Here is a 15929-nt window from a genome sequence, read left to right as displayed (position 1 = left end):
AGAGCCTTCAGATTTACAAAGACTTTTTCCATAAATCAAACTTTGTTAGGTTTCTAAAGATGCAGGGATAGTAGTACTACATCATCGCTCTACTAAAATCAGCTCCAACCTTTTTTATTCTCTTAACTCTCATCAGACCCTTCATCTTCCTCAGTCTCGACCTTCTAGCAGATTCTCGGTTCGACTGTTGTCTCTTCCCTGGTTTAACCTCTTTTTTCATTCTGTAGATAAAATAAACACACAACAACCACTCCAATAAACAAAACAAAAATAAATAAATGTCACGGATAAAAATTAATTCAGCGAGAGCGGCGCAAGAATGAATACTATACCCGATGGTTGTTACGTTGAATTCAAAATGTCGACGAACTAAGCTAACCATATATAGATATTGACTTTCTGTAATTCTTACCAGAATGATTAACGAATATATATGATTGGGTTGGTTTCAATAATGTGACCTAGTTAATTATCACATGTCTTTTTTTTTTTTTTTTTTTTTGGGGTCAACTACTAGTTGATCACATGTCCTGTCATATAAATTTGTAGTGATGTCATCATCTATACATATATGGGTCACTTTTTTTTACCTTACATTTGCAATTCTATATATATATATATATAGTCGCTTAAAGAAAGAGAGAACAAACAAAAGAAGTATAAATGGCTTAGTAACGACATTAACCGTGACGATGTGCATATACGTACGGTACGAATAATCGAAAGATTGCAAGATATGATCGAGTTGGTATATATTTTTATTGGACTTCAATTAAAAAATTTGTATTGTAAAAGTATTCCTGATTATCGACTTAAAACTGAAATTTGGTATTAAGATGCAAGGTAATGCAGACGACAACTTTATTTATTTATTTTATGGATTATATTATCGTTGTAATGATGCATTCCATGATCATTCTACCTTCGTGGAAATTATAATACATCCTATTTTATTAAGAGTTTGTAAAAATATTCAATACGTAAAAAATATATATCTATAGACTTTTTAGGGTTTTTGGTTGAGTTTCTTTTATTAGAGCATTTATGTAAAATCGATAGTTTTTCTTGAGTTATTATTGTTCATTCTCTATAACGTTCATGTTATATACAGTTTTTTGTTCTAATGGATCGCTAGCTGAGTAAGTTTCCACGTATTTAATTTTATTCATCAATAATATATGGTACTACGGACATACCGAGCATATGAAATATAAATATACTGCACATACATATGATCCATATTATAAGGGAAACTGATTATGTGCAAAAATGTCATCGTAAATACAACGACCGTTGCTCCTAGAAATTATATTATCAATCATGTGTGCAGCTAATTATTTGAAAATGTAAACTCTTTTATCTATCATAAAATAATCACAACCTCTTATCATATAGATAGCACATGTACTTAATTGTACCATAGACTCCGATAACGAACCAATTATTAATTGCTCTTTCTCTATATATATGCCATGCATCAAATTAATTCAAACACAAACACAAACACAAACATAACACAAACTCATATTCACATATATAAAAAATGACAATACCAGCTATAACATTTCTTCCTCTCATCATCTTCCTCACCTTCATCGATGTCTCGAGCAGCGCCACCAACGTTTTCAACGTAGTTAGCTTCGGGGCCAAACCGGACGGGGTCACCGATTCCACTGCAGCGTTCCTCAAAGCATGGCAAGGAGCTTGTGGCTCCGCAGCCTCAGCCACGGTGGTGGTCCCAACGGGGACATTTTTGTTGAAGCAAATAACGTTTGGAGGGCCATGCAAGAGCAAACTCAAGTTTCAAGTGACCGGAACAGTCGTTGCTCCCGCAGATTACTGGGCCTTTGCCAATTCCGGTTACTGGATTCTCTTCAACAAGGTTAGCAGATTCTCAATGGTCGGTGGGACTTTCGACGCTCGAGGTGATGGGTTCTGGTCTTGCCGGAAATCTGGTCAGAATTGTCCTCCCGGTGTTAGGGTATGCTTTCTCCTCTATCAACAGTTACTGTAAATAAAACAATATTCTAACATTTTTACATAAAGCGAAGCACCATAATGCAAAAGAGCTTTAATCATTTTTGATTACTTAAAGTCAGGATCCATCGTCCAATTATTTCTTTATCATATCTTTTTTTTTTTTTTGTGCAAACCCATTGATTAAAATTAAAAACATGAAGTTGGATAAGTTAACACATTTATTTTTCAATTTTATTTTAATTTATAAAAGTTGTATATACAAACATGAACCATATAGCTAGTAGTTCTATAAAAATGATTAGATTTTGGAAGGGAATGGATTCTTTGGTCAAAATAACATGAAATTCTTTAATTTTATTATATTCATCTATGGCAATACAAATTACAATAATTTATTGCTTTTAATTTATTAGTCTATATCAAACTAACCGGCAAACCAATCTCATAATTAAAATCTTTGATGCATTACTGTAGTCAATATCGTTCAACGCGGCAAAAGACGTGATCATAAGTGGAGTGAAATCGATGAACAGCCAGGTCGGCCATATGACCCTCAACGGTTGCACGAATGTGGTCGTCCGTAACATCAGGCTAGTGGCTCCTGGAAACAGTCCAAACACCGACGGCTTCACCGTTCAATTCTCTACCGGGGTCACATTAACCGGAAGTACCGTTCAGACCGGAGACGATTGTGTTGCTATCGGCCCTGGTACCCGCAATTTCCTCATTTCCAAACTTGCTTGTGGTCCAGGTCACGGGGTTAGGTAATACACACACCGTCTAATTTCTTAGAATGATCTAATGAATATAAATTGTGTATATATATATATATAATTACGTACTTGTAAGAAATTATGAATTTCCAAATAAAAAAATAAGCAAGTAATGCACTTAGCGGTCATACTCATATGATTATGTGACGATTGGCAGCATTGGGAGCTTGGCGAAGCAATTAAACGAAGACGGAGTAGAGAACGTGACACTCTCGAGTGCAGTATTCACCGGAACACAAAACGGTGTGAGGATAAAATCATGGGCGAGGCCGAGTACGGGATTCGTTAGAAACGTATTCTTCCAAAACCTAATTATGAAGAACGTCCAAAACCCAATCATAATCGACCAAAACTATTGTCCCTCCAACCTAGGTTGCCCTACTGAGGTACATGCATGTCCACATATCATATTTTATTTTATCAAACTTATAATCCAATATGTTATATATCGACTTAAATTAGTCGTCCAATAACTAATTTTTTTTTTTTATGTTTATGAATGTATTAGCATTCGGGGGTGAAGATAAGTGGAGTGACGTATAAAAACATACAAGGAACGTCGGCGACACAGCAAGCGATGAAGCTAGCGTGCAGCAAGAGCAATCCATGTACAGGAATCACATTACAAGACATTAAACTTACTTACAACAAAGGAACACCTGCTACTTCCTATTGTTTCAATGCTATCGGGAAAAATCTTGGTGTCATTCAACCTACTAGTTGTCTAAACCGATAATATCAAATATTTCTTGGTGTAAATTTATTTTGTGTGAGATGAAACGGTAAAAATGTTATTAGAAAATTGATTTTTTAAATAGTTTTCTGTAACAACCTATGATCTACAAAAATATAGTATTGTTTTCGATAATAAAATATCATTTTTTTCATAACTAATAAAGTGGAAGAGTTTTACCTCGTCACAATCACTTTTTCCCTTTTTTTTGTTTGTCAGCACAGAGCTAGATCTGGAAAGCAAAAATATAAGACAAATCTAAAAGAAACATGAGGAAAAATGAAAAATAGCGAAATCACTACAAAAAAAAAAATGAAAAATAGAGAAATTTAATAAAATATTATAGATTTTGGAAATTTAACGAATAAGATAAAGAAAATAAAAAGGATGGCTGCTAAATAGTTGAACAACAGCTGAAGATGCTGTCACTCAACGGCTTAGGACTAAGAATCAAACATGTGTGCGTACAAAAAAAGCCTTGAGATTTACAAACCCTTTTCCATAACTCAAGCTCTGTTGGGTCTGTCAGATGCAATGATACTTCACTCAACTTAAAATCAGCTGCAACCTTTTTGTCTCCTCTCGTCACATCCGTGTGAGTGATTGTGAATCTTTAGAAGAAATCTGGGTAATCAATCACAGGCAAAGTAAAGGTTTTTTTCAGTTTTAAAGCTGTTTCTTTTATTACGAACTGAGTGTTGCTGGTAAAGATCCAACCAGTGCTTCGATTAAAGTTGGGATCTTTAGATTTTGGGGAAAAAAAACAAGATCTTTGTGTAATTTGCTTTAGATAGTTACTTAGTAGTACGAATCTAAAGGAGACGGAGATGAGTTCTTTGACTACTGTAATGGAGAAGCAAGAGAGTTTTCGAGGTAGTTCCATGGAGGAACAGCAGAGTCTCAGATGCGTTGGTTCAGAGAATCAAGCGAGAAAGGGAAGACCTTTGGAGAAGCAAGTTAGTTTCCAAGCTGGGAATGTAGAGAAACATGGAATCAAAGGGAGAGCATTGGAGAAACAAGACAAGGCAATGGAAAGGCAGGGAAGCTTCCGTGGGTTCGTTGAGAAGCAGAAAAGCTTCCGGATAATAATGGAGAGACAGTTAAGTTTCATGAATGGTAGTGAGAGGAAGAAGAAGAATGAGTCGCCTGGTAAAAGAGGAGATTCTCCTCTTCACATTGCCGCTCGAACGAGGAATTTGGGAAAGGTTATGGAATTGATTCGAGATTGTAACAGTATCCAAGATCAGTTGAAGTTGTTGTTCACAAAGCAGAATCTAGAAGGAGAGACTCCTCTCTACACTGCATCAGAAAACGGGTATTCGTTAGTTGTTGAAGAGATGTTGAAACATATGGATCTTGATACCGCATCAATTGCAGCTAGAAACGGTTTTGATCCTTTCCATGTCGCAGCAAAACAAGGCCATCTTGGTAAACGAAGCTTTGGATATCTGATAATAGCTCAAGAACTTGTTTATATTGTACACTTTCTTTTAGATGTTGAATGTGTGCTGTCTTTTGCAGAGGTGTTGAAGAAGCTGTTGGAGACATTTCCAAATCTGGCTATGACGACGGATTCATCGTGTACTACTGCATTGCACACGGCTGCTACACAAGGACACATTGATGTGGTAAATCTTCTTTTGAAAACGAATCCTCATTTAGCTAAGATAGCTAAGAACAATGGTAAAACCGCACTTCATTCTGCAGCGCGGATGGGGCACAGAGAAGTGGTTAAGTCCTTGATAGGTAATGATGCAAGTATTGGGTTTAGAACCGATAAAAAGGGACAGACAGCACTTCACATGGCTGTCAAAGGTCAAACGAAGGGATTGTCCTTGAGTTGGTAAAACCTGACCCTGCGGTTTTGAGTGTTGAGAATAACAAAGGGAATATGCCATTGCACGTTGCCACAAACAAAGGCCGTACTAAGGTATCAAATATCATTTGCTTTCTCCCCCCAGTTTCAAAGTTTGAATGAGAATACTAATGAAAGTGCTTATTGTCTTTGCTTGCAGATAGTTCGATGTTTGGTATTATTTGATGGAATTGACCTCAATGCTACGAATAAGGCTGGAGATACCGCACTTGATATAGCTGAAAAGATTGGAAACTCAGAGCTTGTATCGGTTCTGAAGGAAGCAGGAGCTGCAACAGCTAAAGATCTTGGGAAGCCTCAAAACCCGGCTAAACAACTTAAGCAAACAGTGAGCGACATTAAACACGAGGTACAGTCTCAGCTCCAACAGTCTCGCCAAACGGGTGTCAGGGTTCAGAGAATCGCAAAGAGACTGAAGAAGCTTCACATAAGCGGTTTAAATAATGCTATAAACTCAGCAACCGTTGTGGCTGTCCTAATTGCAACAGTTGCATTTGCAGCAATCTTCACCATACCTGGGCAATATGAAGAAGAAAGAACAAAGGGACCGTTGTCATTAGGAGAAGCCCGCATAGCCAACAAAGCCCCGTTTTTAGTCTTTTTCATATTCGACAGCTTAGCACTGTTCATATCTTTGGCTGTTGTTGTGGTGCAGACTTCGGTTGTGGTGATTGAGCAAAAGGCAAAGAAGAAGCTTGTGTTTGTGATCAACAAGCTCATGTGGTTGGCTTGTTTGTTCATATCCATTGCATTTGTTTCTCTTTCATTTATCGTTGTGGGTAAGAAGGACATTTGGCTGGCGATTTGTGCAACGGTTATAGGCGGGACGATTATGCTAACCACGATAGGTGCAATGTGCTACTGTGTGGTCATGCATAGGATTGAGGAATCTAAACTGAAAAGCTTAAGGAAAGAGAGAAGCAAATCGAAATCTTTCTCACTGTCTCATATGCCTTCAGAGTCAGAGATTCTCAATAGCGAATTCAACAAGAGAATGTATGCACTCTGAGACTAAAATCTCAGGAATGGACAGTATAATGTAAGAGTAACAAATGTATACGCGGATCACGTACCTGTAAACCGTTTTGATTCAAGTGAGGAGATACAAAAGTTGAATACATGCTACCTGAGGAACAGTCTCGAAGCAAAATCTACAATTTTTTGACACAACTGATTTTCTAAAGAATCAAAGAATAATTTTTTTTTTTTGATCAAAGGAATCAAAGAATAAATAAAACCAATTCTTCTTCACCTGATGCATATCTTGTGATGACTTTGTTGTTCTTCTGCTCTAAGTTCTAGTTAAAACTGTCAATGTTACAAGAGCTCATCACCGGTTTTTACCTCGTTTAACCGAGTCTTCAGTTTTTGGTCTAGTGCTTCCATTACGGGTAATATCTGTTGGGTAACGACGTGAACCGCCTAAGTTCTTTGTTAGGTTTGTGGGTCTGTTCTCAAGGAGGCATACTCTGGCTGAGAAGCAGTGACGGACTTTGATAGAGTGGCTTGTCACTGCTTCTCAGCAATGATATAATTTAAGTGTATAAGTATAAGTAATGATGAGAACATACAGTGTTACTCTTTGTTGTATAAGCTGCTGTTGACACGCCAGCTGCAAGAGAGAGGGCCCATGGCAAACCAGAAGAATAAAGTAGCCAAAATAAATATGTGGAAAAGCCAAGTGAGCAAGACAAAAACAGGTACGGCACCATACCAGCTGCAGTGTTATTTAGATTTTGTCCCCGGGAAAACACCATCAATCGAAAAATGTGATTGAAATCTGCGTTTCTGCGATTAACTGCTTCCAAATGTGCAGCCAAGTGGCAGTTCACAAAGCACATAATTCGGTCATAAACTCTGATTCTCAGACCTACACCTCCCTGTTTGACAAGTACGCAATTAATGTAAGGCTTAGTAAGGTAGAAGAGAAGCTACACAATGCGGCAAAAGGCTAAGCTTTTTCCTGTGTAATCATTAAGTGGGTCATATGCATTGCAAGTAAGCAACAAATTTCATAAGATAAATTGCATCTTCACAAGCACAAAAGAGAACAAATATACACTGAAGTGTGTATTTCCTAATCAGATTTAAATAGTAAAAAATGAAGTGGAGATGAAGTAAGACATACTTTGTTGCCAATGGCACGGCCAAAGCCACATGGAACTGCTGCAACATCAAGATCTCCAACATGTGTTCTAATATCCTTCCTCGCCCTAAATAGAAAAGTATAAGTGAAACAGAGTTAAGTGGGTCAATCATGGAAGATAAACAACTCCTCATTGTAAACCTTGTAAAAAGTGTTGGAAAGATAAGCGAAAGAATGCAACATGTCATGAGTGAACTTTCACTTACCAAAGAGATATCAGAAGTCCTGCCAACTGCCTTGAACCCATACGCTCAAAAGTCTTCTTCTCATCAAGTGCTTTTCCAATTGCATCAATCCACCACTGCCCTACAGCACTTCCTTCAAGTCCAACCTACACACGCAATCCAAATATGGTGTGAAACCAAATATGTAGATGACAGCATGATCGCATATAAATTGAAGTACAATGTTCTAAACATGCTAGTGAATGCCGTTCTCTCAATAACCAGATGCTCTACTGGATCAAGCAAAATCAAACTTGTCATAAAAGGAGTTACCGTTTCTTTAGCAGCAGACATAGCAAGGAAGCCTGCACCCATCTCCACCTCTTGCAACCCGACAACAACAATGCCCACATCTGAAGTGACAGAGCCCAGCCAAGACATAAGTGCATCGTGTGAAGCCCGTCCTTGACCAACATTCCAGGTACCAATTAAAACTCTAACATTGTCTTGTCTGGCATATGAAGTTTCCTTCTGAGACAATTCCGTTCGGATTATATTGTCCAGGGGTCCTGGAGATGTCACATACCATCCTCGTACTCCACCATGAGTTGCCAGACTAAAAATGAAACCACCCCCTGCTGCTAGCTTAATCACAGGCTCATTGTGTGAAACCCAGCTTGAAATTAGCTTTCCGTCGGAATCCAAGACCTGGATGTAGCCACTTGCATAACCCACATATAGTCGATCACCAAAAGTGCAAAAGCACAAAACAGGCCGTTGATGGTGATTCACATCCCGCAAGCGGTTTCCATTTGCATCCCACTGAACAATGAGTCCACTTATGCTTCCAGTCCAAATTGTTCCATCGACAGCTAACACGATAGCCTCTGTCTTCCTAGTATCTTCCGAAAACGCTCCTGCACTTCTAGTGGCGACTCGGCGAACAGCTCCTGCAGCTCCCATTATGGCATTACGTGATCGCTGCAGAAAGCCCTGTGGTTTTTCCCTTTTTGAACCAGAGAAGAATTTCAGTTTCATCTCATCATCAACTTGTTGATCTTGTATAGGTGGCATGTCCACACGATTCTCAACTTGCCCCTCAACATTTAGAACTTTCAGAAGGTCTTTACTCAGAGCATCCCTGCGCACACAAACGTTTTAGAATGATCAACAAGCCCAATGAAAGAGGAACAGTCCATCTGCTAATGTAAAAAAGCCTACCAGATTGAAAACGAGAGTGACTGCACAGCCCACACTTTAGCTTTTACTGAATCGGCTAACAAAAACTTGACCTCTGAGGAAGATATGCTACATGTCCCATTGACAGTAACTTGGCTCCTGAGGTCAATAGCAGACCTCTCCACTAATAACGCAGCCATGTGTTTCTCCTCTTGTTTAAGCAGAAGAGATTTCTCTAATGGATCCCAAGGCCATATTTTTATCACACCTCCTTCAGAACATGACCACATATCACCTACATCATAACCACAAGCATAAGCACAAATATGAAAAGGAACATAATTTTCAGATCAATCAATCCTCGCAATCATAGACTGACTAACCATAAGAGCTAATGACAATGGAATTGACAGGACCACGATGAGCTTGCCAGGAGATTCGTTCCTTGAAAGGATTCGAATCATCATCATCATGATCATCATTATCATCATCAGAAGGCTGCTTTATCATATTCCAAGCCCTGATTTTGCCATCCTTATGACCACTCCACAAAAGCTTGTTGCTTTCATCAGCGACCAAACACATAGTGGGAGAAGTAGTAACAGACTCATGAAACGGGGCCGTATCCTCATCCCCTCGGCGTACCTGGCCGCTAATCCCACACCCTGCCTCATACGCATCTTCCAAATTCCAAAACCTGACACCATTCTCTTGGCCAGCCCAAAGCTGCGTCTCCGTACAAGCAATGTTCCTCAAGAAAGTCCCAGTCTGCGTCTCCCTGAGCGGATGAGGCCTCAGCTCAAGACACGGCGGACGTCCGGGATGCACCGCCGCACGCACCGGAACCTTAAATATCCCGGAACCGCCTCCAGCGCCGATGAACTCCGGCAAAGGCTCGGTATCGTCGTCGCCAACACCGACATTAGGAGGAGGATTAACGATGAGGTAATCCTCAGCTCCTCCTCCTCCGCCGTTGTTTCCATCAGCGGCGTTATCTCCGCTAACGATGTTAGCCGCGGTGGAGAATTCGTCGTCGGAGGAGTCGAAATAAACGGTGTCGGATCCTAAAGTGGCGGATCTAGGAACCTCATCGAGGCTGTGTTTGCGGATCTGATGGTGAGGCTTTTGATCGAACTGTAAGCTAAAAGACTGCGTCTTTCGCCGCGGCGGAACAGGGACGAGCGTGGACAATGTCTCTTCGTCTTGGTCTTCGATGATTACCTGTGCATCCATGGATGATGATCAAAGGGGTCAGAGGAAATTTGGGAATGAGAAGGAATGGGGAAGAGAAAGTAGAAGTCAGGAGAAAAGAGAATGAGAGGAGAGCACGTCGTGGGTCGTTGGAGAGAGAAAGAGTAAGAGAAGAAGTAGTAGGATAGAGAGATACATGACGACGACAAGTGTACGGAAGCGAAAGTCTTGGTCTTTGTTTGTTTCATTGAGTTTTTGGTTTTCTTCTTCTGATGAGCTTCTGGGAAAAAAACAAAGAATGTTCTGTTCTGTGATTCTCCAAGGAAGACGCAGTCAAAGTGTTAAAATAAAAAATATCAACTCCAGTCCTTGTCACGTTCGTTTGTTTTATTTTTATAATATTACGATTATGCCCCTTATTATAGGTTTCCTATGTCTCTCTCACGTCCAAAGGCCGACTCACACAAACTATAGGCCCATTAAAGCGAAGCCCAATCTTCACCCTATATAATGCGGCGTTGGGGCGCTGGTATCTCTATATTATTTGCATTAGTTTTGTCAATTTTCTTTTTTAGAAATTTTTTTATATATAAAGATGTAGATTTAGTGTTATCTTAATTAGCTGTTTTGAAAAATAATAATTTTTTATGTTATTATTTTAATTAGCTGTTTTAAAAAATAATAATTTTTTTTCTTGATATATGTCAACATTTCATCGTTATACTTACACGTGTGTGACTAATACTACTCTAACTTTATATAATAAAACTTCTTTTCAGCAGTATCAAAATAAGGAAAAATAAGGAAACTTGATGACAAGGAAGGATCCTTTTGCAAAGGCTTAGAGGACAAAATTCCTAATCCATGAAGAAAATGGAAATGGTCCGAATAGAACGAATTTGCTTAGGTATAGCAAAGACCTAGTTCTCTATAAATAGGGAGCTCTGTTGTAAACTTTAGCACAAGATTTCTATTAATCAAAGGAGAGTTGAAACCATTGTTCTATTATTTTGTTTGATACAGATCGGTAGTTCTTGCATTCACAATGGAGTCTCCTCCAAACAAAGAGATAGCTTTGGCCCCAGTATCGGTCTTATGGGACATGAAGAGGTGTCCGGTTCCCGATGGCTATGATGCTCGTCGGATAGGTCCGTGTATTAAACGGAGTTTGAGGAGGTTAGGCTACTCTGGTCCTATCACCATCACTGCCGTTGGCTCACTAGCAAAGGTCACTTCCACTGGAATCTCTCTTAGGCATTCCCCCTACAGTTAGTATATCTTCTCATCCTTTTTAATGATTCCCAATTGCTAGAGTTATTAAGTAGACATGGTATATGATTATAGAGAGAGTCTCAATTCTGTTTTTGTTTCTCAAACAGGTTATAAAGACATGGTTTCTCTTTTCCTGTCTCGTGATTTTGAGTCTGCACCTCCGTCTTCTATGATGGTCATATCCCGTCCATCAGCCGCCACTCCTCCAAACTTCTCTCCTTTTCTTAGCGAGCTACGTGGGTATGGACACAATTCTATTTTCCCGTATCCATATGATTCTCCTCAACAAGCCTCATCCACTCATGCAAGGTGCCTCTGGAAAAACTTTCTTCTGGCAGGGGCACTTGATGAGGAGGAGGATAGGTGCAGTGACACGGGTGAACCTGCCTTCTGGGTTTGCACTGTCTGCCGTCGTATTGGTGACCCAGGTCTTGCTGGCCTAGGCGTTGTTGGTCGAGGCGTTGATAATTTCATCACGCATCTCTCTACTCGAGAACATGAAGTGAAGGTAATTAAGCATCCTTCCTAGCCAAGTTTTTTCATTGTCCATCTTTTTTTTTGTTGACTCAATCAAACTAGCAATGCTCTTATCCCAACTAGTGTTTCCCTTTTCTCACTTGTGGTTTTGTTTGCCTAAAATTTGACCCCATATGTTAACTTTTTCTACTTGATGTTCATTTGTATTTCAAGCAGCTTTACCAATGGTTTCCCCCCAGTGGCGATGTATACTCTTACCTCGGCGAGGAACTCGAGGGGTTCAAGGAGGAGTACCAGGGGTTCGACGAGGAGGACGAGGAAGCTCCTCTTGTTTCTTTGTAGGCGAATGCTACTACCATGGACCATGGTGAGTGAAGAAGCGCAACCAAAGGCCTGTTTTAATATCTGAAAACTAAAAGAGTGTAGGCTTTGTGAGAGGAAGACGTGAGGAAGAATAAATTAAGTTCTTGGTCGCAACAAGCAATCATAACTCTGAAATTGCTAGCAAAAATCCAGAGTGGATAAATATTTTAGGACCAAGTGGACAATCATCATGAAACAAATTTGAATTGTATAGTCATGGAGTTTGGGAGAAAGAATTTAATTTTATTATTAGTAGGTCATCAAATGGTAAAATAATATTCGGTTTGACAAAAGATTTTCTTTTAAAAAAGCACTTAAAATTAAATGATAATGAAGCAAAAGAAAGAGCCCTTATTTTCAAGTAGGTTTGCGTTGGAAACAAGAGAAAATGGGTTCACAAAAAGTGAAGCAAGAGAGATGAGTCTAAGACTCCATAAGCCTATCCATTATGAGCTTCAATACCGCAGGAGCGTCAACCGTCACTGCCACTTTTATCGATGGTTTGTTTGACCACTCTGTCATTTCCTCAAACCTAATTCACATTTTTTTATAAAAATTCACCACATTATGCATGATTTGTTCAGCCGATACATTCTCTATAATATATAACTGTATATCATGAATGTATGTATGAAAAATCTTACTTCTTTAGATTGTTGTACAGTATAGTAAGTCCCCTAGTAATACCGCTTGTCTGCACTCTAGCAACTCCTTCTGTATAAGTGAACAGAGATGGAAGGAAAGCCGCTAGGATCGTCGCAGGATCATGAAGATAGACACCTACCACCCACACACATACACAATAAATTAAAAAGGTTAAGATAAAACATTTAGTCGCATTTTGTTATTGTTGTGTCTCTATACAAAATTACAAATGATTATCAACGCATACCTTTGATTTCGTAAGCCTCAAGATGATAAGCATAATACACATCAAGGATTTTACAGAGATATTGAGCTAATTTCCCATTCGATGATGCCAATTTGTCCTTGTCATCAGCTAAATCCAGCATAAACACCGGAAAGAAAAAAGATCATCAAGTTGTGTATAACTATACTCTGTTTCTCTAAGTTCTTGGTCGCAACAAACAATCACAACTCAGAGGCAATAAGACATCAAACCAAGCAAAAGATGATATCCAAATAACCTGACATAATAACTTGATGGGTCACGTTGATCCCCACAGCAATTATATCGGCTCCACATGTGAACACAATATCTGCAGCTTCTGGATCTCCAAAAATCTACCCTAGCCAGAAAATTGAATAGAAAAATATGTGGAAACTAAGGTAATCAACTCTACAGTAGAAGATGTCATATTCAGTTTACGTATAAACTAATGTGTAAGAAGATCAGACTAGTTTAAAGAACGAAGGAACTTACATTAGCTTCCGAAGCTGGATTTACATTTCCGTTTACTGCGAATGCTCCACCAAGAATCACAATTTGTCCGACATTTTTCGAAAACTCTGGATCAAGCTGAACAGCCTGCATCTCATGGTAATGAAAATCTCCCTAAGATAAAGAGGAATAGAGATTTTATGCAAGACCATAAAAGTGAAAAAATTGCAGATGAGAAAGGACTTACCAAAGCGATATTTGTTAATGGTCCCAAAGCAACAACGGTGATCTCGCCAGGGTAAAGCTTTGCTTGTTCAACTAAGAACTCAGGTCCAGACTTTTCAATTGGCTTTCCTTTAGGTGGAGGGAAATTTTGGTTGCCAAGTCCATCTTTTCCATGAACAAAGTCAGCAATCCGAACCTTCTTTTCGTTCTTTACAAAAGAAAAGACAACAAATGAACAATGAGAAGACTAATAGATAGGGGAAAAAATAGCACAAATTAGCTTAGTCAAGATTGACTTATTATGCAGATCAGGTATGGATTCTGCAATTTAGGAGTAGAGCAGACCAAAACGTTTTTGTCTACTCTCGAGAGGGCGTGGAACATATCTATCTCTTCTGGTCTTAAAACTTCCTAGGAATTTCCCACTATTATGTTCACTAAAGATCTATGTTGAATCTTCAACACATTATAACATCCATCTTTCGCATTCTCATATCAAGGCCATAAGAGTAAAAAATACATACCAGGAAAGTTTGATGTGTTCCTTCAGCCACAGGAATATCTGTCCTACTCGCAACCTCCAACTAGTAGATGCATATAATAAAAACAAAAGATGATTAGATTCATCTAAGAATGCAATAGATTCGATTTCATACATACAGACAGTGAGATCCATATGAAGAAAGAAAGTGATACCAAATGCAAGGCGTTTCGAGTGGCGAGAGTGGTATACACGTTTCCAAAGATAGTAGTGAGGCCAATCACATCAACTTCAGGTGAGTTTAAAGCCACGAATATGGCCATTGCATCATCTACAATATATCATCAAATCCAGTCCAGTGATTAATTAGAGACCTCTTTGAGTGAATTCTATTTCTATGGATCAAACTCAGATCTCTCTAATTTCGAATCAGTAAACCAAACTAGTTCCACTTTAAGTAGAGAATTCTCAGTAAAAAACCAAAAGGTTCAAAGAGACAGTAGAGAAACAGAGATCCGAGTTTGAATCGAATCCCAACAAAGAAAAGGAGAGAGAGTATATACCGACCGATTCCAGGATCAGTATCGATGATGATCTTCTTGCGTTCTCCCATCGCGATCTTACTTCAACACGGCAAAGGCGAAGACTTTGAGGGACCCCAAATAAAAATAAATAAAAAAGCTAAATTTGCTCTCGTAATCCTAACTTTTTATATACTACACACATAAGAAGGAAAAAAAAAAGGTATATGATCCATATAACACCACCGGATCATTAAAAAAGGTTTCTTTTTGCAGTCCAGTCTGCAAACGTGGGTTTGTTATCCTCCTTTTTGGCTGTTTCCGTATATAGAAAAGAACGATTTTATTCAGTCACGTCTCTCATGAAACGAGTTGGGATCTTGTCTTTGAGACTCTCTCTATCTGAAAGGTGGAAAAAAAAACAGAGACAGAGATTCCTTAACCGGTGTCGTTTCGCATCTTATAAACCGGTTTAGTTTGATTTCTACCACCTGGTTCATGATATTTTGGTTTAGACAAAGATGTACCAAACCGAAAACTTTTTTAACAGCTCTGTTTTGTAGACAAAAAGCAGAGACATTTTTGGAAAGAAAAAAAGTTAACAAGCAAGATTTGACAAAAAAAAACATGTTGATTTTAAAATTGAATAAACAGTTCGGAAAAATTCTACTTTTTTTGTATTTTGATGATAACAGAATAATACGTTGGAGAGGAAACTAAACAGATGAGGATCTTAAATCTATTAAAGTGAATGGTATCTATAAGTAAAAACAAAACATCATGAATATCTCTTTTTAAAAAAATTCACTATATATATTCTACCCAGTCAAAAAAAATCACTACATATATATTCTACCGAAAGAAAAATTCACTATTTATATATATAAACAAAAACTGTATGGCTAACTCTTTAAATAGTGAAAACTCAAAACCCTTAACCAATTAAAAACGATCAAAAAAAAATTTTTGATTAATAAAATTAGTGGATAATTTCAAATTTAATTCTCTAAACAGGAGAAAAAAACCTTAAAATATTTACTCAAGTCTTAGATATATTTGAGAAAAAATATATATATAAGAAGTTTGTCTGTTAGCATATCAGTTACTCGAGAAGCTGCACACATGGGGATGGAACGTCGTGTTGCGGAGGCAATAGAGAGGGAAGATAGAGTCTTTATACGATTTCCACGAAAGAAGAGAACCTTG

The 15929-nt window shown here is 38.5% G+C and overlaps 4 protein-coding genes and 1 pseudogene across 15 annotated transcripts; 3 read left to right on the top strand and 2 right to left on the bottom strand.

Annotated features, from left to right (window-relative positions):
- The first annotated feature begins 1490 nt into the window (after positions 1 to 1490).
- Positions 1491 to 3651, top strand: LOC104739106 (polygalacturonase-like). The gene is made up of 4 exons (XM_010459356.2): positions 1491 to 1981; positions 2455 to 2744; positions 2911 to 3139; positions 3262 to 3651. The coding sequence occupies exons 1-4, from the start codon at positions 1544 to 1546 to the stop codon at positions 3487 to 3489; spliced, it is 1185 nt and encodes a 394-aa protein (XP_010457658.1). The 5' UTR covers positions 1491 to 1543; the 3' UTR covers positions 3490 to 3651.
- Positions 3652 to 3910: 259 nt separating this feature from the next.
- On the top strand, positions 3911 to 6480 carry LOC104763487 (ankyrin repeat-containing protein At5g02620-like; annotated as a pseudogene). The gene is made up of 3 exons (XR_015580499.1): positions 3911 to 4914; positions 5008 to 5416; positions 5502 to 6480. The product of XR_015580499.1 is annotated as an ankyrin repeat-containing protein At5g02620-like (transcript).
- On the bottom strand, positions 6433 to 10411 carry LOC104739105 (type I inositol polyphosphate 5-phosphatase 13). Its single transcript, XM_087485588.1, has 8 exons — positions 9235 to 10411; positions 8894 to 9146; positions 8006 to 8813; positions 7715 to 7839; positions 7491 to 7575; positions 7077 to 7242; positions 6934 to 6974; positions 6433 to 6760 (listed from the first exon to the last, which is right to left on the bottom strand). Exons 1-8 carry the CDS (start codon positions 10082 to 10084, stop codon positions 6680 to 6682), a joined length of 2409 nt encoding a protein of 802 aa, XP_087341714.1. The 5' UTR covers positions 10085 to 10411; the 3' UTR covers positions 6433 to 6679.
- A 594-nt stretch (positions 10412 to 11005) lies between these two features.
- Positions 11006 to 12447, top strand: LOC104739101 (uncharacterized). Of its 2 annotated transcripts, none has more exons than XM_087484999.1 (3): positions 11006 to 11310; positions 11422 to 11822; positions 12008 to 12447. In XM_087484999.1, exons 1-3 carry the CDS (start codon positions 11088 to 11090, stop codon positions 12131 to 12133), a joined length of 750 nt encoding a protein of 249 aa, XP_087341125.1. In that variant the 5' UTR covers positions 11006 to 11087; the 3' UTR covers positions 12134 to 12447. The 2 variants fall into 2 exon arrangements, with proteins under 2 accessions (XP_087341125.1, XP_087341126.1); XM_087485000.1 differs by lacking the exon at positions 12008 to 12447 and having other exon boundaries at positions 11015 to 11310; positions 11422 to 11554; positions 11653 to 11790.
- LOC104739102 (putative uridine nucleosidase 2) lies at positions 12377 to 15827 on the bottom strand. 10 transcript variants are annotated; one of them, XM_010459352.3, is made up of 9 exons: positions 14770 to 15827; positions 14418 to 14533; positions 14246 to 14305; positions 13744 to 13929; positions 13539 to 13643; positions 13303 to 13399; positions 13047 to 13154; positions 12799 to 12934; positions 12377 to 12686 (listed from the first exon to the last, which is right to left on the bottom strand). In XM_010459352.3, the coding sequence occupies exons 1-9, from the start codon at positions 14813 to 14815 to the stop codon at positions 12578 to 12580; spliced, it is 963 nt and encodes a 320-aa protein (XP_010457654.2). In that variant the 5' UTR covers positions 14816 to 15827; the 3' UTR covers positions 12377 to 12577. The 10 variants fall into 10 exon arrangements, 6 of the variants coding, with proteins under 6 accessions (XP_010457654.2, XP_010457651.2, XP_087341122.1 ...); XM_010459349.3 differs by having other exon boundaries at positions 13539 to 13670; positions 14770 to 15161; XM_087484996.1 differs by having other exon boundaries at positions 13539 to 13649; positions 14770 to 15161.
- Between the last annotated feature and the right edge of the window lie 102 nt (positions 15828 to 15929).

This window comes from Camelina sativa, chromosome 14, assembly GCF_030686135.1.
Source record: "Camelina sativa cultivar CO46 ecotype springtype chromosome 14, ASM3068613v1".
Lineage (NCBI taxonomy): Eukaryota > Viridiplantae > Streptophyta > Magnoliopsida > Brassicales > Brassicaceae > Camelina > Camelina sativa.
This window is presented reverse-complemented; position numbering and strand designations above follow the sequence as displayed.

Coding starts and splice junctions, on each gene's coding strand:
- LOC104739101 (XM_087484999.1), top strand. CDS start 11,088: ATGGAGTCTCCTCCAAACAAAGAGATAGCTTTGGCCCCAGTATCGGTC. Junction 11,311..11,421: donor TCTTAGGCATTCCCCCTACA/GTTAGTATATCT, acceptor TTTCTCAAACAG/GTTATAAAGACATGGTTTCT. Junction 11,823..12,007: donor CTCGAGAACATGAAGTGAAG/GTAATTAAGCAT, acceptor TATTTCAAGCAG/CTTTACCAATGGTTTCCCCC.
- LOC104739102 (XM_010459349.3), bottom strand. CDS start 14,815: ATGGGAGAACGCAAGAAGATCATCATCGATACTGATCCTGGAATCG. Junction 13,930..14,245: donor GAACACATCAAACTTTCCTG/GTATGTATTTTT, acceptor TCTTTTGTAAAG/AACGAAAAGAAGGTTCGGAT. Junction 13,671..13,743: donor CATTAACAAATATCGCTTTG/GTAAGTCCTTTC, acceptor TCTTTATCTTAG/GGAGATTTTCATTACCATGA.
- LOC104739105 (XM_087485588.1), bottom strand. CDS start 10,084: ATGGATGCACAGGTAATCATCGAAGACCAAGACGAAGAGACATTGTCC. Junction 9,147..9,234: donor CATTGTCATTAGCTCTTATG/GTTAGTCAGTCT, acceptor GTTATGATGTAG/GTGATATGTGGTCATGTTCT. Junction 7,576..7,714: donor GGACTTCTGATATCTCTTTG/GTAAGTGAAAGT, acceptor TTTTCTATTTAG/GGCGAGGAAGGATATTAGAA.
- LOC104739106 (XM_010459356.2), top strand. CDS start 1,544: ATGACAATACCAGCTATAACATTTCTTCCTCTCATCATCTTCCTCACC. Junction 1,982..2,454: donor ATTGTCCTCCCGGTGTTAGG/GTATGCTTTCTC, acceptor GCATTACTGTAG/TCAATATCGTTCAACGCGGC. Junction 3,140..3,261: donor ACCTAGGTTGCCCTACTGAG/GTACATGCATGT, acceptor TGAATGTATTAG/CATTCGGGGGTGAAGATAAG.